This window comes from Hibiscus syriacus, unplaced genomic scaffold (assembly GCF_006381635.1).
Source record: "Hibiscus syriacus cultivar Baekdansim isolate YM2019G1 unplaced genomic scaffold, ASM638163v2 tig00110987_pilon, whole genome shotgun sequence".
NCBI lineage: Eukaryota > Viridiplantae > Streptophyta > Magnoliopsida > Malvales > Malvaceae > Hibiscus > Hibiscus syriacus.
The window spans coordinates 2,970,352-2,995,622 of record NW_024062941.1 but is presented as its reverse complement, the minus strand read 5'-3'; the positions used below and the strand labels follow the sequence as shown (position 1 = coordinate 2,995,622).

At 36.7% G+C, this 25,271-nt stretch overlaps 1 protein-coding gene across 1 annotated transcript in view; it reads right to left on the bottom strand.

The window, feature by feature from the left end:
- Window positions 1–3,238: 3,238 nt before the first annotated feature.
- The window catches only part of LOC120148823 (small subunit processome component 20 homolog), a 35,510-nt gene continuing 13,477 nt past the window's right edge, over window positions 3,239–25,271 (bottom strand). The window contains 30 exon segments of the mRNA XM_039161828.1: window positions 3,239–3,688; window positions 3,782–3,914; window positions 4,485–5,069; window positions 6,078–6,187; window positions 6,190–6,310; window positions 7,024–7,313; window positions 7,391–8,362; window positions 8,365–8,400; window positions 8,403–8,777; window positions 8,780–9,182; window positions 9,268–9,333; window positions 9,553–9,678; window positions 10,202–10,239; window positions 10,242–10,593; window positions 10,679–10,860; window positions 10,939–11,075; window positions 15,148–15,611; window positions 15,856–16,305; window positions 16,440–16,701; window positions 18,443–18,583; window positions 18,680–18,860; window positions 19,025–19,364; window positions 19,451–19,703; window positions 20,021–20,213; window positions 20,393–20,742; window positions 20,833–20,907; window positions 20,994–21,204; window positions 21,317–21,481; window positions 21,484–21,519; window positions 24,642–24,824. Coding sequence (XP_039017759.1) covers window positions 3,432–3,688; window positions 3,782–3,914; window positions 4,485–5,069; window positions 6,078–6,187; window positions 6,190–6,310; window positions 7,024–7,313; window positions 7,391–8,362; window positions 8,365–8,400; window positions 8,403–8,777; window positions 8,780–9,182; window positions 9,268–9,333; window positions 9,553–9,678; window positions 10,202–10,239; window positions 10,242–10,593; window positions 10,679–10,860; window positions 10,939–11,075; window positions 15,148–15,611; window positions 15,856–16,305; window positions 16,440–16,701; window positions 18,443–18,583; window positions 18,680–18,860; window positions 19,025–19,364; window positions 19,451–19,703; window positions 20,021–20,213; window positions 20,393–20,742; window positions 20,833–20,907; window positions 20,994–21,204; window positions 21,317–21,481; window positions 21,484–21,519; window positions 24,642–24,824 — 7,487 coding nt within the window. The 3' untranslated portion in view covers window positions 3,239–3,431.

Genomic DNA, 25,271 nt, shown 5'->3' with positions numbered 1-25,271 from the left:
CTTCTTTTCTCGGGTTTTCATTTTCGCAAGAGTTCCATCAGCAATCATTTCACCATATTTATCAATTAGGGTTTTCTCTTCAGCTTCGGTCCATTTCTTTCTTTTCGGTATCATCTTTCGGCACAATATATTCAAATAAAACAAAAAAAAAGAAGAAGAGAAACAAAGTTTCTCTATAAAGGTAACTTCAAATTCATCAAATATACAATTGTATGGCATATAAAAAAAGGACCCAAAATTAAAATACCCTAAATCAAAGAATCACCCAAAAGATTAGACTTGGAAGAGCCTTACCTTAAGCTACGGAAAGAGACAGAGGGGAAAAAACAGCTTTAACTTTGGGGTTTTTTTCCTTCGAAGTAAAGATGGGAAATTTTCTGGGGAAATTTTGGGGTAGAAAGCGAAGGAATCTGTGAGAAAGAAAGTATCTTTTTTTTATCGAGTGGCAGCGTTAAAACTCAGAGGTGAGAAAAATATTGCGGGTAAAAAAGAAAAAGATCGAAAAATTGCAAGTACACTATTATGTAAGATTGAAATATAATGAAGGATTAATTTTAATAGTCGTGAGACTGTAATTTTTATCTATTAATTATTAAATAGTTCAAAAAATTAGTTAATAATTAAATATAATGTACTTGCAATTTTTCGATTTTTGTTAACGGAAAGATTACAATTGCAAAAAAATCAGCTACGGACAAAAAACGTAAATATCCGTTAATGTTTTAATAAAAAATATTAATTTAAAATATATTAAATAATCAAATAATCATTATATAAATTTTAATAGTTGATAGACTTAATAAAATAAACTCTATTAATTAAAGATTATTTTTAATTTTTAATAATCGAAAGATTCTATAAAATAATATCATTTAATTAAAAAATTATTTATATTCTTTACCCTTACTATTATTATTATTTAATTTTCATTACAAGGGAGCGGTAAACGCGGGCGGGTAAAACATATGTCTCGGTGTTTTGTAATTTAGTAGATTGAGTTGGTTCAGGATTTTTGGCTTTGCGGTTGGATACTGCCTTGCACATTTGACAAGTGTTGCCTATTTCTCACTAAAATTATAAGAGTAAACTACTCTAGATGATTTTAAAGTTATAAAGATGATCCAACTTATTTGTATACCTTTATTAAGATATCAAAATCAAAATATGTTATAATTGTTGTATATATTGATAATTTGAATATTATTAAAACTCTTGAAGAGCTTGAAAAGCATCTTGATTGTTTAACAAGAGTATTTGAGATAAAGAATCTTGGAATCATGTTTTATTTCAACTTGTAGATCAATCAATTAAATATGAATTTTTGTATATGAGATGATCTTAAAGAGATTCGATACAAATAAAGCATATCTATTGAATACCCCAATGATTATAAGATTATTAAAATGTGTATAAAGATAATTTTTTCTTCAAAAAAGAGAAAATATTGTACAAAGATAATGCATAATGTATAGCTCAACTGAAAGGAAAATACATAAAGGAAACATTTTTTCCTAAATTTTCCTCCCTCCTAATCTTCAAAAGAATAGTAATATAAATACGGGTATAGTAATATAAATACGGGTAAATTACACCTTTCATCATTCAACTATCTTTTCACTCTTATTTTATTAATTGAAGTTTAAAAAATTTCAATTCAATCACTTTAACTTTTGAGTTGTTGTTATTTTGGTTACTCTAGTATTACATGGCTTATTGTTTTAATATTTTCCTATTACATATCATATTTTATCAATACTTATTCCAAGTACGATTTAAAATAAAAATAAAATCTTTATACCTTAATATCAATTCCTAATCTACAAACCTCAAACCCTTATCTTCACCCTTATTCGTTGCACCATCATCGTTTTGACCCACGCCTCATGCATTGGGCATGATGGTTATGTGGTGTAATTTAGGGTTCAAGTGTTTTAAGATTCGATTTAAAGTTGAAGAATTTTGGTGTTAAAGTAAGGTGGTTGCATATGAGATTGTATATTTGAACCGGTACGTTGGAGTGTACCATGTAGGCTAAAGCGGCTGGATGTTGTCGTAAAACATATGGTTGTAAAAGTGTCAGGTAGGGTAGCTCGTGCTAGTCAGAGGGGAAAGGTGTAGGATAGATCGATGAGTGTTGCGAGCAGGGCGAATGTTGGATTTAGGGGGTTGCACGCGGAGGGCTGGGGAGGCACAACACCGATGGACGAAAAGTGATGGGGTTTGGGATATAGGGGGTTACACACGAAGGCGCAACGTCGATAGATGGAGAGTGACTGAAAAAAAGGGTGAACCACCCGCTATCCATCTATTTTTTGTTGCAAAAATGTAGTTTGGGGCGTTGAGGGCGTGGGGGAGGTGCGGTGGTGGTAATTTTTGGCTAATCGATATTGCAACTGGGGTTGAGGCCATCAATGAGCCATTGTTCGCTTGTGAAAGGGTGAAGCCATCTAGAGTGAGGGTCGTGATTTTTGTAGGTGGTATGAGTCAGAGGTTTAGGGTTTGGATACGTGATTTGAAGTCGATGTGGTTTGGGGTTGAGATGGTATCGGTGATGGGAGATCAAGGGTTGGGATTAATGATTGAGAATAAAATTTTAATTATTTTATTTTCATTCTAAATCCTATTTAGCGTTAAATATTTATAAATTTTTCGAATAACTACTCTGTGGATATGGTTGCACTTATCTTGATTGGTTCTTCAAGAACAAGCATCCCCACGTTATTTACCAATACACCAAACTGCAACTTGATCAAATGATTCCCAAGGAAAATATCATTTTGCATTTAAACAATTACAAAGATTAGAATACAAATACAAAATAAACCAAAGAGCAGCTGTTCTCTTGATGTTTGAAATGCTATGTACTGAATATCACAAGTCTTTTACAAAGCAACAAAATGGTTGACAGAAGCTACAAGCATAAAAGTAACACAAATCCAACCACCCAAAGGCAAGGATTTAAATTACACCTTTGGTCACATTTTCACTTACATTGCAGTTATCACGATTGTAGATAGAGTGAATACTATTACGATCATTATGGGTATCACAATAATACAATAATATTTCTGAATGACACAATTATCATTATATAACAACCACTATTCTAATAATATTATATAACAATTATCAACTTTAATACGACAATAACTGATAAATAAAGACACAATGACCATTTTATAATTAAATATAAAATTTAATAACTATTTTTTAACTTTCCAAAATTCACGTACATATATCGTTAAAGATGAACTGGCCTAATTCCCACTTAAATGTAGAGAGAATTAATTAAAAGTATTCTTAGATTCCTCAACAGGTGAATTTCTCGACATTTTCTCGGAAAAAACGCATAGAAAAGGATTTTCAAGCTTGATGGTCATTTACTATACAACCAAAGTAACAAAATTTCCTAATGGAGAAAAGGATGGGATTTACCGCATCCATCTTTCCATTTTCATTGCCATTATCCTCCTCTTCTTGTTAGCACGATTCTTGGCTGCGATCCGCAGCTTCCTCTTAGCATTGCGGATTGGATTGATAACCGCCATCTGCTTCTCCTCTCGTTTTCTCTTGTCTCTCTTCGATTTTAGTTTCTTCTTCATCTCGTTGTAAACATGTCCGAATTCTTGGCTGCCTATAATCTTCCGAATACTCCCCAAAACCTCTTGTGCTAATTGCTTTAGATCATCTGTTACAAGACGAAAATAAAGAAAGGTTGGATTTTGATAAAGTTCAATCAAACCAGGATGCCCCAAAGTAATATGGAAATGTCTGAACTCACCGGTGATAATTTTTCCAGCAAACCCTTCACACACTTTATATAAAGGAAAAATCATCAGAGACGCGTAATGTCGAGAATCATCCTGACCGATCTCTGGTAAAATTTTCTGGAAACTACTGAAGACTATCCTCATCTGCATACATCATTTTAAAGATATCAGTACAATAGCTTCAATAACCAACAAACAAGCTAGCGAGTATTATAACGGTTGGGTTTGATTATTTTTTTTAAAAAAAAATACAACCTATAGGCATTACTCTGGTTTTCTAAAAACCGAAATGAATACCGAACCAAATTCCTTCGGTTTGGAAAGGTTTGGTTCATCGGTTTTCTAAAATCCTTTTAGTCTTTTGTATAGTTTTTTTTTTCCTTTTTTTTGGATAATTTGATAGTTTTTTTCCTTTTTATATTATAAAAAATGAAAAAACCTGATAAAAAAAATTAAATATCAGTTTAGTTTGAATAATCACAGTTCTTTACCTTATGAACCAAAAACCGAAACAAAATTTTTTTTATTTAATTTTTAATAAGTTTCTTCTTTTTTGTCACTTTTATTATAATATCTGGACCGGAACCAAATCGTTTTTTTATAAAAACTGAACCAAACACAAAAGTCAGGTTCTCAGTTTTTGGCTCAGCCCTAATAGCAAGTAGGGTTGGGTTGAAAAAGGATTTTCAGCTCAATGCTAATAATTTGACCAACCTGAATAGCCTCCATTTGAAAAGCTAGCTTGCCAAGCTCCTTAAGCAGATTAGAGACGAGCAGATATTGAAGGCCCTCAGAATGGTCTGCATCATTTTGATCATCTGTGGCATCAGTAACAGACAAAAGTATACGGGTTGCTTTCCTTGAATTAAGCAACTGAAAGGCTTTAAGAAACCGCTCTTGCTCATGCTGTTCAAGGGCAGACCAGAACTTCGTAAGGTGCACACCGGCCCACTCTTTCATCAAGGAGTTCAGACCACAAATTGAAAACACGAGATTTCTTGTAATCAGGCTGCTCCGGGGATAAGAGATTTTCTCAGTTTCCTTCTTAGCACCAAGCTTTACATCCTTTGTTGCAGCCTCGTAATCATCAATAGGCACTTTCAGTTGGCAGCAAAGAGAAGCAGCAATCATAAAAAGTCTACTTGGCGTCATAAGAAATAATGCTCCATGTGACTTCTCAAGACTTCCTCGTCTCGACTCATTTGCACAAGTAAAATAGAAGGCAATTAAGCGATTTGATATGTTGCTTAACCATGCATGCGGATGCAACAGCAACTCGCAGATCATTTCCCAAATCTCCTGAAAACAGTAGAGTAAGGGTCAATATGAGTTCAATTGCATGGACTTCATAAAAGGGCGCAGTATGTTCTACCATTAATAAAATGGGCATTATAGTTTGATGTACAATTCCTACCATTTTTGTTCTGTTGACAGTCGTCTAAACAAACATCTCATAAAAAATGCTCACGCGAATCAAACATGGTTACTGTCGGATGTGGATCTGAAGTATTTAAACTTTTTAAAAGTTTTTCCATGTGTTTAGAGAGTCCACAGTGGGTCATGTCTCCATACCCGCAGTGAATCAAACAATGATCCGATTACTTCAAGAAAAATGTCAAAGCAACATAGAAAAATATGCATGGAGAACCTGCTGATTAGTATCATAGGTCTAATTACTGTAGAGTTGGGTACCTTGTCATAAAAAAAATGACAAAGCAACATAGAAAAATATGAGTATGGAGAACCTGCTGATTAGTATCATAAGTCTAATTACTGTAGTGTTGGGTACCTTGTCATAAATTTTATTGAAGCATCACTCAAGTTTCTAAAGGAAAGAAATACACCCACGTGTGACGAGTGTGTAACCATGTCACTCAGACTTGGATTTAAGTGCCGGATGTTGGTATGTGTTCAAACCAAAAATGTTGATTTCGTTTAAAGTTTTTACATGCATTTGACTGATCCTTGGAGGATCATTTTGGTGATAAATTAGGAATAATCAGTGACCATGTCTCTCTACATATACAGGATACCACTAGATATTCATAATGGACAGACCCGAGTTTTATAGAGCTAACATTACTTGGACTCAGGTACAAGTTATGTGTTTGACACGAGTATTGTTCAATTTTAAGGTTTTTCCATGTATTTGGAGGGTCCTACCCTGTCCCCGTATCAGACATGGATATTTCAAGGAAAAAAAAGAGTTGAAGCAATGGTTATAGAGAATGGTGATGAAAACAACTAGGATTAAAATGACAGTCTTAATAACATTTTAACCAAGAACAAGAAACACACAGGCCAAACCTCAAGATCTCTTTCGAAGCTCAAATCACGGAACTGATGTAGCATCTTCTCCAACATAACTATTGAATAGTATGCCGCTTTCCAGAAAGGAATAGTAGCTTCGTCAGAAGATCCATCTCTGTGTTGCTGAAAGCAACAATAGCAGAGCGCAAAATCCTTTTAGTCACTGGCAATATTCTACTAATATGCTTTTGAAATTTTTTCTTCATGACCTCGATCACTAATCCTAATACCTGCACAGAGACATCAAAGATCATTTTGAAGGGAATACGAGAAATGTGGGGCACAAACTAAATATAATAATAGTAAACTTGATAATTTCAACTGCAGGTACTTTCCAGAGCATATCTATCAACAAATTCATTTCATAATAGGATTATTACTCTCAACATCTCCAGTGGAGCTTTCGAACTCCACAAGTGGCTTTGAACATTCCTGCATGCCCCCTTTATTTAGAAAATTAATTTATTGATATTTTAAACATACTCCATTATTCTAATCTCCGACCGCATTCTTTTTTCTTTACAATTAGAATAAGAGACTTTAGAAGAGAAGAATTCTAACTCTATACACCGAAACCGGGTTCAGGAGTTGGAAAGGTTCTGCAGACATTGAGCATAACAGCAGAAACAAAACCATTATTACATTTAAAGGTGGTGTCGTAAGAAGAAATAGCAAAGTCTATAACCGTGCACAATCTATTGTAACCATGCATAACGGGAAGAGAAAAAAAAATATTAAGTATTCTTTATACAGAAGATCTTTAAAGAAATGAATATGTAACCACAGCAATAAATACGGAAAACATCTCATAACACGAACAGACAGCATTTACTGTTAAGAATGTCATACTTGCTTTTCAAGAATTTTCCTCACCAGACCCTAAACATCTCTTGTATTTTATATAGTTCTGAAACATAAATCAGACACCATTAGGAAGTAATACCTGTGCACCTGCGCTCCATAGTTGCTGCTTCTCACCCAAATACCAGGACATACTGTACTCGAGAATGGAATTCAGTGAATGTTGGCTTATACGACCAATAAGGAGCTTTATCACAGCACCAGTCATAGAGCGGACTTTATTATCTTGATCATTGGCCAAGCACACCACAAGGTGGACAAATATGGTCTGTGACTGCTCATCAATAATGCCTTTTGGAAATTTTATCAAGATTGCATGGAGCATTTCTAGCACAGATTCTCTCCCAGTTGGATGCTGATACCTGCAAGAAAAGCAAATTGATTGTAGGATATCCAGAATTAAATAACCTAAAAAATCCTTCAAATACTTTAATACATGCCTTAGATTTGCAAGAAGAAATCTAAATGTTGTTGTAAGCGTTTCTCTGAAAGATGATAATCAAGTAGGAACTGCAACAAAATCTGACTGCATTTTTTTCGAATCGGTTCCACCTGACTAGTTACCATCAATTCTGCAACTTGAACTACAATATCATAGATCTCATGAACCACTAGCTTGCGGTTAACAATTGCCTTTAGAAGTGACAAGGCAATGAAGGATGGATTCCTTTCAAGATCCACAAACACTGGAAACTGCACTAACATATATAACTGATCTGAGGATAATGTGATTTTGGTGCTTCGTAAAAGAACAGTTAACAATTTTAGACATGACTCCATAAGAGGATTTCCAGGGCTTACAGAGCCTTGTGCAATACCCAAAAGCGTCACTTTCAATTTATCAGCCTGGGATTCAAGTGATGGAAGAGGCAGCCTCACCAATGGAGTAAGACATCTAAGGCATGAAGACAAAATATCTTCATATTTGGAACTCAAACAGTTGCCAAGCAATTTGACAAATGGATCCAACATTGATAACAGTTGCTCATCATTTCTGTCCAATTTCATGCTTTTCAATCTATTTTGTAAAACTCCTAGCGCAAAAGATGTAATAAGGTGAGAACATGCAGACTTAGTTCTAAACGCCTCAGCTAGAGAGACAATTTTCTCTCTGACAACATTTCCATGTTTATTTCCTTCTTCACTAGTCAAACTAGCACTGAATCCATTTTCTTCATTAGTTGCATCTGCAATGAGGCCATATACAAAGATAAAGAGATCAGTCTGATTTACTGATGGATTGCAATCAATTCCCTCCGCGATGTGTTTCAACATATTTTCCAATTTTGATTTCACTTTTGGAGTCAGATGCTTTTGCAAGTGAGTTGTAACGGGAGAAAGAAGCTTCAATGCATTGGTTTTGAAAGTTATGCTTTGAGCAATCAGTTTCAAGGTTTCAAAAGACTTGCACTTCCTTGTTCTTTCATTTTGGAAGCAATCTTGTCCACCTCTTTCTCCCAGCAACATCTCCTAGAATATCATTTTCAGCCACACTGAGGAGATCTTCTAAGCAATAATCCAAACTCCCATCAGAAGAAATTGAAAGGGTCTTTGACAAAAGAAAATTAAGTGTATATCCTAGTACGTGCATCTCAAATCCGCGTTTCAGTGTTGCTCTTAAAACTCGGATTATAAACTGAAGATATTCAAGTCCAAGCACCTTTAGACATTCAGCCAATGCAGACCTAGCTTCATCACGAATACTTTCTAGACGGTTCTTTAGAAAGTTTGAAATGCGATGAATGATGCTAGATAGCTGAGACTCCATTACATCTCCTGGAAGCAGCTTTAGAAGTTTCAGTGCAGCAAGGCTGATATTAACATTGACATTATCAAATCAGAACTCAATAACTTCTGTATCTTTGGCAGAATAGTTTTTTGAAGAGAAGCCTGTATCTCAGCAACCATAACAGAACTACCAATGTTCTGCATTGCTGGAGAAGTAATACTATTGTTTTCAGAACCCGAAATGTTCCCTCCTTGACCAGAACAAAATCTTGAATAATCAAATTTGTCCAAGATAGAGCAAATTAAACGTAAGAGAACTTTCTGCTTGTCTGGATGCTTCTTCATCTCACTAAAGCAGCGAATCAGTAACACATGGTATGATTTCCATTCCATCTTAGCCGAAACTGAAGCAAGTGCTTGCATGCAAGCAGATCTAAGATGTTCGTCCTTCCCATGTTGTAAATCAAACAACATGTTGAAAAATAGTGGAATGAACACTTTATTCATGATATCCTGCAAGTGAAAAAGCGGCAAAGAAAGCTTTAGTGCTGATAAAAAAAACTTACCATCACCAGAAAACAACAGTCAATATAGTTACCATAGGCATATAGCTTTTATTGATAACATCTGCAAAGCGAGACAAAGCCTTTGCCCTCTTATGTTTCTGCACCCAAAAAAGAAATGGAAATTGAGAAAATATTCACAAGTACTATTGAGTCTCCATTTATGTTTATAGGTAAAGCAATTAGATTTTGTTAATGTAAAAGCAGAACAAGTGAAGAAGGCATGAGAAGAGTTATGAGGTCCAATTCAGAAGAAAAATAATGAACTTGCAAGAGGCAATTATCAGAACAAAAATAAGCGAACAAAGAAGCAAACAAACCTGTAGATGAATGATATTATTGAAAAAATCTTGATCAGCATCTTCAGAGCATAGAGCTCTGAACAAATTAAGATTCTCCAACTGCGGAAGCTTTATCACCATTTCTCGCAGTAAATCAATCCATTCCTGAAACCATTATCATCCATTAGAAAATCTCCTGAATATTATAAATACTGAATAGATGCAACAGAATTTTTTTATTTGTTTTATAAAACTTTATTGCAACTATATTTGCATATTTTAGCATATTTCTCAATACACTACAGCTTTGCAACCAAAAATGGACCCCAACAAACAGGCTATAAAAAAAGTAAAATTTATGTACAAAGTTAAATAGTATATGGGTCCATTAGAATCCAGAGTAAAATACATGTACAAAGTAAAATAGAATGCGGGTCCATTAGAATCCACAGAGGAAGGCACCCCAACACCAGGCTCCCCACTGGGGTTCAAATGGATAAATAATATGTAGTGTGTGACATTGGTGGTATAACAGCAGAGAATTGCTTCAACAATTAAAGTTTAGAGTATCAATGATATTTCTTGTGCACATCATTACATGTATATGGTTTGGAGTATGTGAATAAGATTGGGTGGTTGGTAAAATATCATCTCTGTCTATAAGAGGACAAGAGAAAAGGCTTGATACCTTTCTCACAGAAATTCCACAACTGATTGCATCCCCATATGCTTCAAAAGAAACTTGTTTATGATACGCTGAACACATGCTTGTGTCCAACAACCTTCATCATCTGTCATCATCTGATCAGCAGTTCCATGATGATCTACAACCTCTTGGCCAAGAACTTGGGCAGAAAATTCAAGAAAAGTAAGCAACAACCTATAAGCATGATGCCTTAAAATTAATTCGTCTGATGACATATCATATACGCTTTGTGACAAAACAAGTAAGACATGCTCCACAGGCATAGCACTAAAGCATCCAATTCCAATTCCTTCATACGCCTTGCCAATGGCATCATAATCAAGCTCATCCAACTCAAAAACTGAGGTTGCATTTAATTGTCTGATATATCCAGCCTGCACTCCAATCACCAGTGTTACAACTTTGGATACTTACAAAACAAAGAAACTCCATTATGAAAAATAAAGAGTCAAATATTACCACCACAAGTACAGAAGAATCAGTTCTAGCAAGTGCTTCAAGAAGATCGCAAATAAACACTCGCATATCCAATTTAGAAGAAATAAGAAGTGGATCAACAGCATTAAGTATGTCGGTAGTTCTGTCATTCCCTAGAACAGGAATGATGTGTTGAATAACTTGTATGGCCTCAAGACAGGTATCTGCAACACCAAAAAATACATGAAAACAACAAATGAAAAGAGTAAATTGTATCAATACTAATTCTAAAAGATTCTTACCAGAACCTTGAACTCTTTTTGATAAGAAAGGGAGCAAGACATCGACAAATTTCTTTGCCAGCAATGGATCACTTATGTATTTCGATAGCAATTTGAAGATTCTAATTTCTGTTTCCCCAGGACATCTGACAAATTTTCTGTAACAACAAAATGGTATGGATCAAAGAAAATCCAGTGATGAGCTTTTCCATTCCCTAAGAACTTCAAACTCATAATCATACTCAAGTATATATGAATAGTCAACGCAGAAACCATAAAGGGGGAATTCAGAATGAAAAGAGGAACAACAGAATCATATATTGCAAAAAGAAAAAAGAGAGAACAAGTTTTTCATAGCATGTGTTATAGAACTAAATATTAAAGATAGAAAAAAACACATTAGTTACAACATAAAAGGATTTTCGCTACCAATACAGTCATAAAGGTTTTGATGAGAGAAGATTATTTTTTATAGGAATTGAAGGCCTCGTTAAAAACCCCCTTCTTGATTAAAGGAGCTTGTAGAGAAGCTCCTTAATCAGCGGAAGGAGGAAAAGAGTGCCTAAAGATTTCATTAACCAAAAGAAATTACATAAGATACAACCAGATAAACACCCCCAACATAACCAAAAAACCAAAAAAGAACCGAAGACAACCCTATACAACAGAACTAGCTCAACCTAAACCATCTAAGCTACCAACACAATATAAATTTTGGCTGAGTTGATAACCAATCTAGCAACAGCAATGAAGACTAACGCCTAAACATTTCCTAGAATACAACCGAAAACAGTTCAACAAAATGCCTGAAACAATCAACCAATCCCCTCCATAGCTAACTTGTCTGTCTCCATATTACAAGACCTAGGAAAAAGTTCCAGCAAAGTTGGAGGGCCTGGATATTTAGATATTATGAAAGAACCCATCATCTTGCCAGCATCAATATGAACTGACTCATTCCAAAGAAACCAAATTCTAACACAAAAGCCATTAGCTTCCACAGTATAAGAGTACAAAAAGCTAGCTTCGAAATCACTCTATCCGCCTTTCTACCACTTATTGCTCGTCTTGTTATCGGACACCATCTGAACCTCCAACTTCATTCCATAATCAAATGCGAATCACCTGAAACTTCCAATTCTTCCACTGCTATAGTTTTCGGAAATCAAAAACACTTGTGAGCCATCAAGTTCAGTCCATTCTTCCTTGCGTTGCACCTTCTTCTGATTAATCTTGCTTCGGCAGAGTCTAGTCTTCCTATGGGGAGCCGAATATTTCTCTTCAATTATTTGGATAGAGCTATATTTATTGTTAATCCCCTCCTTAGCTCTCTAGTTCTGCCTGGAATTGTGCGAGAAAGAAACGTCCCTCAATTGTGTTGACAAGCCAAGGCTCTGGTCTAAATCCTCACATACTATCCCCGATTTGGGTTTTCCAACCACCCGTTCAACCACAGCCCCATCTTGTTGGACTTCCTCTCCCTTAGATCTTATGATAGCACAATTATTTGTAAGGCCCATATTAATCGCATCCTCCACCTCCTTTGACTCTAAAAGACCATCCAAGATGGACAAATCTATTAAATTATCCTTCATCCCCTCATTAACACGTGCAGTCTTACCAAATTTCATGTTGTCATATTCTGCCTCTCTCATCACATGATCCAGCACTACCTCATGTTCCACCGTTTTCAACACTTACTCATGTTCCACCGCTTCCTCGATTTGCGTTTGAACATTCCCCTGACCAGCAACATTATTCCTCATACCCATAATTATTTCCTCCCCTATGTTCCTTTCCTCCTCATCCTCACCCGACAAGTTGCTACCTTTAGGTCTGTTCCCCATACACAATAATTGATTGTCTTCTTCCTCAGAACACCTCTCGGAATTCTTCTCCTCCGATGAGTCCACGCTTCTTCCTGCCGGTGCACCTTCTTTTTCTTCCTGCTTTCGAAACAAAGAATCACTTCTAAATGTGGGAACTTCCACTACTCTAATTCTAAATAAATCTCTACTTGCTTCCAAGTCTACCACTTCATCAATTAATTCTTTCCTAGTAGTTGCTATCAGAATAGTCATCTCCTCGCAGCCCAATTCTTGAAGTGTGTTTTCTCCCAGCGCTAAGCATTCTCCCCATTGTTGTGCAATCCTCTTAAAGGTGCTATGATTCCAGCAGTGAAGCGGCATTCCAAACAATTTAATCCATGTAACTCTTTCCGAAGCTCTGTAAGATTCTGACCAAGGTTGAACTTCTTGGAAAACTTCATTTAAAATCGACCAGTTCTGCTCCTTCAAGGTTCTGTATAACTCTTCCTCAGCTATTTGCAATAAGAAATCTCTCCCTCCCAGGAACTTGGTCTTAATTTCTCCTAGACCACCAGCTTGTAATCTGTCATCCACCTGACTCGAAGAGCATGCCGTCGCCATCGTTCCTACGAGGCACTTCTGGAGCTTTCGAACAACTTCCTCATCTACATCCCCCTGAATTAACCTAGTCCTCCTTCTTGCAAGTTCCTCCGGACTTTCTCCACTAACGCTTGTTCCTTGTTCTACCCTGGTTGTAGCACTGGAAGTTGAAAGATATTTCAGTTTCCAGATTTGATTCTTGGCTCCATACCGAGCTTCTTTGACTGATAATCGATATCCAAATAACCAGAATCCATTTAATCTTTGGACTGCTCTAACTGAGTCACCTCTATTAGAAAATCTAACAAAGCCAAAGCTTTTTCCTGTTCTATCATTTTTCCTTGCTATATAAGAACTAATCACATCACCATGCCTCCCGAATAGATGTCTCAACCCACTCCAATGATATGTAGACGGTATGGTTTGCACAAACAAAGTTACTATCTCACCTTCCTTCCCTGAGCTTTGAGCCATCCATCCTAACTTTTTTCCCTCAAAAGAGCAATCCGGGAATGCTCTCAATAAATTAGCAGCAGAAAACAGTAATATGGTCGACGCAGAACGACGGCGGAACAGTAACAGTTTCTGGAAATTACGAAACAGTAAAAATCGAAATCCCGGAGAAGAACGGTTCTCAACTCAAGGATAGGTGGGTTTTGGTCGCCAAATGATGCAGAGCTTGGTGGTGAGGTTGTGTCGAAACAAACGGCGGTTGGCGGCGAAAATCGGCAGTGAAGAAAGTATAGATCTACACTGATTGGAAGACTTCATCGCAAATCTAAGCCCAGATTTGGAATCTCCATTAGCAGACGAGCTTCCCTGAGAAAAATGGCGTTGAACGGAGATCGGAGCGCGACGGCGGCGGCGGTCGGCGACGGCAGACGGTGGTCGGCTGACGGTGATGGTGGATAGTTGACGACTGATGGCAGTGGTCAAGGTTGTGGATGGGTTGAGCGTTCAGTCATACCCACGTGTATTTTTTAAAAAACTGGAATCTAGAGAGAAGAGGGACATAACTACGACTTAATTTCCTTGATGAGAGAAGATAAAAGATAGTTGTCTCAATTTACATTTTAACTGATATTTTCTGTTATACACGATATCTACACACACTATATATGTCTCTTACGGACTTGAACTTCAATTTTAGGGGTAAAAGGGTTCGTAAATTTTAAACTTGAGTGTTGAAACTTGGAACTAGTTTTTTTGTTTCACACCAAGAATAGGAGAGGCTACCCATGTTTCTCATTGATCCTCTGACGGGTCTTAAGTGGAACTGGTCTGACATTTACTGTATTTGGAAATTCCCTATTTTTTCCCCTTCCCCCTCCCTCCCCCTTTGTCTCTAATTACCAGTTGTCTTTATTTTCTTTGAATGTCATCCACTCAAAATATCTGATTATATATCTATAATCAATATACACCAAGTGAACAGCACTTTACTTGACGGCACAACCAAGAACTGGAAACTATATGTGCAGATCACCAACACTTTTTGAAGATTTCACTGATGATTACGAGGAAAGTACTTATTTCTACCGTAGCAGCAGATTGATGAACACCAGTATAGAAATGGATCAATAATATGGTGAAGCAGGAGAGAAAGGAAAGGAAAAATAAAAAACCAAAAGGACATTTACAAGGTAATTATTAACCTCACATTTGATTAAAGCAGTTGGTTCAAATATAAACACACATATATATTGAATATTACACACAATATGGCCATTGGTCCATCCTGTCTATTATTTTATGATTCTACAGTCGGCAGATATCAGCACAATTTTGCACATGTATTTACAGGTAAGTGAATCACTCATACCTTTTGGATGCTTTATCACTCTGAAACAGGTAATGCAAGCTGCAGACCAGTGCTTCTAGGTTTGGGCATATCAAACTTTTTATAGGACTGTTTTCATCATCCAACTCACAATCAAGATCAAGCAGGTTTGAAATAAACTTCAGAACACAAGATATAATAGCTTCTGAAGCAGTTGGAACAGTTAGAATTGAAAATATATCAGGGACAAGATTCCTTTCCCTACAGAGCAGGGACACGAGCTGCAGGCTCTGACTCATAGCCAAAAAGCAAGAGAACAAGGAACTTGGTTTTTCACTACTAGAACCCTCCTGCTTGAAAGCATAAATTAAGGGTTTCAAGGATGTAAAAAATAGGTCCCAAAATTCAGTACCAAAATCATGTTCCTCATATTTATTGAGAACTAAAGAGACAATTCTTAGACATAGAGACCTCAAATCCTTGAATTGCTTGATGCCCATCCCAGTCTGAGAAAAAGAAAAGATTATTGTCATGAAGCTTAGTTTTTCTCAATAAAGAATCTGATTCTTTTAAAAATTTTGTTAGAAAGAAAAGGACGTGAAAAGAAAATGATGAAAAATACTGTTGCATCCTTAACAGAATTCTAGAGTTCAACTACAAATGGTTTTTAACTTACTTGAAATTTAAAGAGCTTAAATAATATCTGAAAAGAGAAACAGCTCTTTTTCTCAACGCAGCCAGAAATATTACCTTCGCATGGTTGGCCTCTGTACTGTACTTGTCATCAGATATCATCTCAACATCGGGATGATCACTTACTGGGGAGGATTCAGCAACCCTTGCAGTGTCAATATTCGAACTGCAGCTTGCTAATACACGAACAACACATCCCATCAATAGATCAAGAAAAGGTCTGACACGGAATTCATCAAAAACACCAATAACATCTGCAATTACATGCAGAAAACCAGATCTTTTCTTCCAGGATAGGGTTGTTATATTTTCCACAGTGAAATATTTCAGATAATTTAGGGAGTGAAATTCATGGATAGTGTTTGAATACAGATTAGAAGCATAATCATCTTCATTTGGTATAATTTGCAAGGGCTTCAATAACAATGCAAAGAAAAGATGGAGCTCATCGGAATCCAGTTGAGCTATGAAACCAAGAACTGCCTTTCGAAGATGTACACTTGCATTCTGTCAAAATTAGGTCATACCATTAACAGTCAAGGTGATAAGAATGACAAATGATAATGAAGTATAGATAGAATTTAAAATCCCCATTGGCTGAAAGGATAGGAGAAGAAACAAGATTTAAATTATGGGCATACCTTTCGTGAGGCGAGCGTTTTCAAGTTTCTGATTTTTGGGATCAGGAGGCGAACAACTAAAGGCACCAAATGAACCCTATGACCTTCCTCAATTAGACCATCTTCTTTAGACAAACTCCATGTTGTAAGTTCTTCTCTCAGATACTTTGAATTGATTAGATTTTTCAGATGCTGGTCATACGGAAGTAGGAAGTCGTCTTTCCACAATAAAAGGCAATCAAGAACCCTTGCCTGTATTTCAGCATCATTTTCATCTAGAAGCCTGGTAAAGACAAATAAAATCCATTAAGTCCACCCTAAAAGACCGCTAAGTTCGAGTTTAGATTTTAAGTTCTGACTTCTGATAACTCATGTCACATGGACTTGGGTTCAGGTGTTTGATATGGCCGTCGTCTAACAAGCGTAGAAAAAAAGGGCATGGGGAGCATTACTTCAACATATCAGAAACATCCGTGTAGTAGTAATAATCTAATTTGTTTAGAAGTCTTTTATGATAAGAAAGATGAGTATTAGGAATATTTATAATCTAGGTAGAAGTTTATATTTAGTAGAAAAGTCCTATTAGAAGCGGGCAACTCAATCTACTTGAACACTGTAATCTCCTAATTCAATTATCAGATTTTGTTCTTGCATTACCTCCATTATTTTTTCTCTCGATCTATCTCTTAGATTTCAACACGTCACAGGAGTATATTAATACAATCATGTATTGTAAATAATGCATTAATAAAAACTGAATTCCATCTAAGCTAAGATTAATTGGAATGGAATTTGGACCAATCCCAAGCAGGTATCACAAGTTTTCTCCAAGCAAATTAACTTCTCGTGAGGAAAAATTAAACAAAAATAGAAATAATATCGAACATGATCAAAACAGAGTCAAGATGCAACTAAACACGGCCAGATAATGAAGTTTTCTTTAACAAGTTTCTACTTCCTCCCATATATGGAATCAAACAGTTTTTTAAGGTTCAAGTTTTAAATTTTAAGAAGTTAAAAAACTGTTTGCATGTTATCTAAAGGAAAGTATAAATTTTACATTCTTTATGTATAGCATTATAAAAAAAAACTTTTTTCTTGTTGAATTGTGACCTACCATACCCATATCCTAATTTTAAAAATTCTGTTGCCAAATCCATGCATATCAATATTTTGTGTCCGAGCTTCCTAGATCTCTTTCTTTACTTTTATTGTTTCATTCTCTCTCTGTTTTTCCTCTGTAACTTTCATCTCTTTCTCCATTTATACACTATGCTTTCAAGTACTTCACCTCGGTCTCTCTTTCTTAATAGCAGTAACTGTAATTTAATCTTCAATTCATGCTTAGGATCTAAGTAGATTTCATCCAAATGCGGGTCTACCAGGATGCAATCTCCTTTAAGCCAACAATCTACTAGAATAATCTCTAATCTTAGTATCTTTTTCTGATCTGTGAATAGACTCATCTGAAGTAGTAGCCAAGTCCAAATGTTCATCAAGGATTTGGATTCACATTCAATACCCGTATACGTGTTGTGTTGTGTCATGTTGAGATGAGTACGGTGCCTTAAACTATCGAGTTCATGTACCAGAGATGACGACTAAGACAATGAAAAGGAAGCAAGAACTAGGGATGGGCACTCAACCCGAACTCGACGGGTTCTGAACCGATCGGGTTGGATTTTTTTAAAAAAAATTGGGTTCGGGTTCGGGTTCGGGTTCGGGTTTAGGGTTTAGGGTGAAAAAATATCCGACCCGGAAAAAATATATAATTTTACCTTATATATTTAGATATAATTACAATAATATCCCTTTATATATACTTTTTTTCAATTAAATCACTATTTTTATTGAATAAAAATATTTTTTTTATTATTTCGGGTCGGGTTGGGTCGGGTGAAACCTTGTTTTGGTCGGGTCTCGGGTGGAAGCTCCCTTGTTCTCGGGTCGGGTCGGGTGGACCAAAAACCCAACCCGACCCATGGCCATCCCTAGCAAGAACTGAGACACTATAAAGTGCTGACCTATATTGCAGAACATCTTTTAGAAATTGACTTCGATAGAATGCTCCGGGGTTCCTCATCATTTTTAACAAGCTTAGCCATTCTTTAAGGATACCCTTCCACTCTTTCCCTTCATAAATGTCAGAATTGAACGAACCTGAGCTGCAATCCAAAAGAGAAAATAAACCAACTCCTATAAGATGATTTGAGCCGATGATTACATAATAATAAAAACAAATTAATGAAGAAGATGACTACCTCACAGGATTATCGCTATCGTAGCCCAAAAACCTTAAAAATAGGGGTATAATTTGACGGGATCGAGACTCGGCAACAGAAGAAACCTTTTGCAAAGTTTGGAGGAACAAAGACAAAACTGCTGTGTCTGGCGTGTTATCAGATGAAGGATTCACAAACAAATTGAATTGTCTTACAAGATCTGACCATCAAAACCAGGAAGGAAATTAGAAATCCATATTATAATAATGATAGAAATGATCAAATGGATGTTCTGGACCATGCTTTCAAAAATAAAAATTTACCAATGACAAGACAAACCAAACGACAAACCAAAATCAATTTAATAGCCAAATCTTCACATACCACTAGATGCATTAGATAAAGTTGCATTTTCTCTGTCAAGTTGGACATCAGATGCCTGTACCAGGGACTGGCATCGTTCAAAATAAGAAATAAACTTATCCCATACAAGTCCAGTGTGCTTGCTAATCAGAACTGCAAGGCACTCAGAAGCTGCATCCCATAGATAGCTAAAACGATTATAGAATATGCCAATTATCCCGTTCAAAACAAGAGGTACATATGTTTCAGGTATCCTGCCAGCAGAGAGGTCCATTTGTATTCTAGAAATCAATAAGGTAACTTTCCTGCCGGTAGAAATTGAAAGAGTAGTAGCCTCGATAGACATTAATTGCTGAAGAACCTGTTTCAAAAGGAAGTATATTCATATAAGTTATCCGGTAAGTGCTCATGCCAAAGAATAAATGCAGCAGAACATAGTGCACATACATTGCTTTCATTGGTACCAATAGTAGCAGCCTGAGAATCCTCCGTTTTCGTTTTCTTCTCAGCAGGTTGATCTTTAGCAGAAGTTCCGCAACTGAGATGCTCGTAGTGGCACAAAATTCTTAGAGTAGGGAGACGAATCCCTTTATCTGGGTAGCACAAATTATCAGCAAATATGCTAACTGCATCCATCATATTCTCCTCTTTAAGCAAGGGATGGCATATTTCCTTGCGACTATCTGCTTGCAATGTGGGCCTATCATTTGTATGATGTTTTCAGACATAACCAGTGACCAACGTCCAACAAGTGCAATAGATTGACATGATCGGAAAGAGCATGTGTGACTGTGTTCTTAATAAATAAAACAAACAAGACCAGAATGAACATATGTGCATATGTTCAGTCAGCATTTGGAAATTTGTACAATGCCAGTGGGGAAGAAGGAAATCACCAGATGGGCCTTAATCCCACTGGAGTTAAAAACCACTACATAACCTTGGGTTTGTTGAGAAAATGTGTATATGTGTGTGTGTGTAGAGAGAGAGAGAGAGGGGAGGGAAATGATAGCATACCCATACACATTATCCAAGTAATCAGCGGCAGCAGATAGTACTTGTGAGGATGATTTGCAGGCCTTGGAAAGGTCTAATACTTTGCTCATTTCTCCAAACCCAACCTCTTTTGCATTATGCCATTTGTTATGAGAACCTAAAGCAGCACCAATTAGGCTCTCCCAAGTGTTTTTGGAAACACCTGCAATACTTTCTGAAAGAATACAAGAAAACCAAAGGAAAACAGCATAAGATACTACAAACAGATTGAAGAATAATAAAAATAAAGAAGTGATTCCTTAACACGTCAAAGATATGTATTCAAGGCAACAAAAAACAGCAATGTTTCAGAGTACACACAGGAAAAGGAAGATGAAATGCAGGATTACTTACCATCCACAATCATTAGAAGTCGATGAAGTGCATCTATCAACTCTATCAGCACAGACTCATATGCTTGGACATCAAACATATATGGATAGCAGCTAATAATTCCCCACAAGATAGCCAACTTGGCGCCATCAATTTGAGCAGCTGACGAATTCCCATTTACTAGGTCATTTATAAGCCTGATCCAGTTACTGAGAGCCCCTTTCATATAATCACATATCTTCCAAGATTTCCCTCCGGACATCTCATCTAAGAATATAGTGCTTTGAGGGTGCATTTGCAGTCTCTCAAAGAAACACAGTAACAGGCATATAACTTCTTCTTCTGAAGATTCTACCAGATCATTCATAGCACTGAAAATTCAAGTAAAAGTTTTCAAAAACTGCAGCTAAAGCAGAAAGAGTAAAGAAAGATTCAAATTACAACTTAGATGTTAATATTACCTTAAAGCATAATCTCTAAAAATATATATAATGTGTTGGTCCTTCAGCAGTAGTTCTCTAAGAAAAGTCAACAAGCTGAAATTGAAACAACAGCATGTCAAGAAAATAGAAGGAGCTGAGCTAAAGATGGACATATCTGACTGATTCTGGAAAGACACTACCTTGAGTTTCTCAACTCAAATACAGGAGCCCACTGTGACACACAGCCAGAGATGGTAGACAAATTATTAGATCCATGGAGTCCATCAAGAATGTGTAGCATTAGTTGCAGAACTTTATCAACAACTTCAGAGAAACTGCCATTTTCTTTGCTCGAAGGAAGTACAACTTTCAGCACCAAGGACTCTATAACTTCAAGCATCTGTTGATAGTCTGCACCACATTAACAAGAAAATTGAACCGTAAATGGTAAAAGAATGACAGAAATAACATCAAACATATTAAAAAGAAAGATACCACTATATGAAGACCATTATCAACTCACCTGATACACCATACCCACTATCAACCTGAATACAAGATATTAACAGAGATAAAATGCGGCTTAGATGCAAGAAAGATTTGTTAGCTAGAGAGTCGCTTATTTCCTGATACAAGCACTCCCACATTAGAACCAACTCCTTAGGGTTTAGCTCCTCAGGTAATTTTGAAAGGTAGCAGTCACAACTTCAAGAATAGAATCTGAACCTGCAAGAGAAAGCACACCCTAAGCACCAAATAAAACAAGATAAAAAGGGAAACCAGTCTCTAAGCAATAGCTTCTAGAAACAAGATAAACCATACTACTACAAAGGTAAGCTGAAATATGGTACTTATGATCAACCAACCAAAACCAAAACAAGATAGCATGAAGTCAACAAAATCTGTAACCTAAAAAAGAGCTAACAAAGAAAACAGAACATTGCTCTTTAACTTTTTAAGCTCATATCTTGTCATTACTTAGTCTGCAAAAAGGCATAAAGAATACACAGCTGGAAGACACTATCTGATGCAAAGTAAAAATCAAATTCTCGGAGAAAGTGGCACCAAGGCAGAGCAGCCACCTAGCGTAAACATGCATCTCCTACAAATACATTCACTAAGGAAATCGTAACTACAGTGACTATTGTCAGGCAAACAAAAGTCCAGGGCTCAAATCTCATCTACAGATAAAACGCCTAATAAAAATATTCAATGATCTTTTTTTTTAAAGAAGATTAGGCCTCATTAAAAACCCCTTTTTCACCCTCCATGTTATGTAAGTAACATGAAGGACAAAGAAAGGAGGAAAAGAGTGCCTAGAAATTTATTAGATGAAACAATAGTACAACATAGGCAGACCCTAAACATCTGCTAACACCACCATGAATTACATAAAACTTAAACACAACAGCTAAACATTAGAAATAAAATTTCCTACACCTCAACACAATCAGACAGAAACCAAAACATCACCCTATCCCATCTTTTGCTAATTTGTCAGCTTCCCAATTTGTAGCCCTCAAGATATGCCTAATAATGATATCCTTCCCTTCCATAAGAAAGACTATATCCTTCACCAATAATTGAAACATAGGAGTGCATAAACTCGGATTCTTGATCCACTTCAGAGCATTGCTTGAATATGATTCAAGAATAAACCTCTGATTAAAAACAGAACTTAAATCTTCTAGAAGACATAACCCCCTCTTAATCGCCAATAATTCTACCAAGATAGGAGGACCACCCCCAACTCTTTCTGAAAACCATTGAAGCAACACTCCTTTGCTGTCCCGAATCAGACCACCGATACCTCCCTTATCCCAGCCCTTTGCCATCGCTCCATCAACATTTAGCTTTAAGAACCCAACAAATTGGTTTAGACTTACCATTTCCTTGTCTTCCCACCAAATCAGCAAGTTTTAAATCACCCACAAGTGAGTCTAAAGGGATATGCACATCCTTGAATTTTGCAACAAACCAGGAAGCTGTTCTAAAACGCACAATAAAGAACAATCTCACCACATCCAGTTTTACTTTCTGAAAAATAGCCTCGTTTCTGCATTTCCACACGGACCACATCAACGCCCTTGGAATAAATTTCCAGATCAAAGAGTTCGTAAGTAAATCGTCCCACAAATTGAAAAACTCAATGATATTCTTTGGAATCACAAAAGACAAATTCCAGAAATTCAAAAATTTGGACGACAGACCCCATACTACCTCGCAATGCAAAAGAGATGTGAAACTGATTCCATTTCCCTACCACACAATGAACATAAAGGATCATCAATCCCTGCCATTCCTCGCTTCAACAATTCCTCCTTAACCGCCACTCTCCGATGAGCAACTTGCCAAACAAAAGTCTCCACTCGTGGAGGAGCAATCCCTACCCAAATATGCCTCTCCCACGACTCCTTTTCCTGCTGAATACAATCTTGATCAAGGAAAATGTTGATACAAGATTTAGCTGAAAAACAACCCTCTCCATTCCCTGACCAAATCCAACAGTCTTCCTCACATAGAGATATAGAGATATTGTTCAACATAGAAATCAAGTGCAGCAACTGATCAACCTCCCAATCTACTAAATTTCGCCTCATTTGAATGTCCCACACCCAACCAGCGCCATTATTCACCCTTAACTCCATCACTTTAGCCGATGTGTTGCTCGAAAGAACATAGAGTCTAGGAAATTGAATTTTCAAAGGTATTTCACCCAACCATACATCGTTCCAGAATTGCACAGAATTCCCCTTCCCTGTCTTCAAACGCATATTCTTTCTAATACAATCCCCAAAACCATCCTCGGTGAAGAAATTTTTTACCACTCCTCTCCAAATCCAAGATGAACGAGCTGGCCATGAGTTCCCCATCATTATGCCTTTCGGATCCATATCATATACATCACATACCACCCTCTTCCACCAAGACTCTTTCTCTGATGCAAACTTCCAAATCCACTTCCCCAATAATGCTCTGTTCAAGAGTGATATATTCGGGACCCCTAGACCCCCCAATCTTTTTGGTTTACTAACCGAATTCCAATTGAACCAGTGGATATTTTTTTTATCCGCCGCACCCCCCACAGAAATGAAGCCATGAAAGAATTAAGTTTCTTCAGCACAGAAGTTGGAATTCTGAAAATGGAAAGAAAATAAACTGGAAGCGAGCACAACACTGATTTAACCAATACCACCCTTCCTGCAAGCGACAGGGAATTAGACATCCAACCACTCAACTTAGCATGAAATCTCTTCACTATTGGCTCCCACATAGTAGTCGAATTCCTCTTGTACCCCAAGGGCAAACCTAGATACTCTGATGGGAAATAGCCTACCGAACAACCAATATCATTAGCCCAAGTAGCTAAACCCCATCCTCAATGTTAATACCATAAATTTTGCTCTTAACTAGATTAAGCTTCAACCCCACCAATAACTCGTATATTAATAACACTCTTCTAACATTCCTCAAATCACAAATAGAGCCTTCACTGAAAATTATAAGGTCATTCGCAAATTGCAAATGCGAAAGCTTAAATGCTCTATCTTGAACACCTAAATTAAAACCTGAAAACAATTCCATATCAACTTCTTCTTGTTATGCTTATTTTAGTCCCGCATATCCCCCTACCCTTGTACCATTTTTATTTATGTAGTGGGTTATGCTTTTTTGGGTTGTGTGGGGATCTGTTAATGTAAGCTTAAGCTGTGCAGAACAGTTCATTCTTCAAATTTTTCACAGATGAATTAAGTCCTAACGCCATGAGAGAAAAAATTGATCAGAAACTCATCTACATACACATCAGTGGTCTATAAGAAAAGCATTATCAGTGATAAATGAAATACCTTCAGGGAACTTATCACCAATAGCAAATATTGAATTATCCATCAATAATCGCAAAACTCGCTCTGCTCCAGAATGGAACCTTGACGAGGTTCCTAACATAATGTAGCATAACAGAGCACTAACTCCAGACTTTCGGATAGGTAACGGTTTCTTCACAACTTCAAACATGGTCTTCTTAATACCTATTTTAAATCAAAATTAGAATATATAAGCCACAAAATCAAATAGAAAAATCAAAATCTGATTCAACAAAGCAACACAACCACATCATGAACAACAAACGTATGCGGCTGTGACTGCAGATTGGAGGAAGAGTGGTGTTGGGGGCATTCTTAGAGATCATGATGGTTCGGTGGTGGGCTCTTTTCAAGAGGCTGCTGGTCCAGGTCCTCCAGTTTTGTTAGAACTAAAGGCAATTTTGAAAGGGTTATCTTTCTTTGACTCGATTCAGCAGCGGTTTAAGGAAAGGTTAATTGTTGAATCAGACAGTAAATTAGCAGTGGAATGGGTCAAGGACATCAACCGTTGTCCCTATGTTTACTTAGACATTGTGACAGCTATTGGTGGCAAGGTTAGTGGACTGAATAGTAGTATTAGATGGATTGCAAGGTCAGCCAATGTTGAGGCTG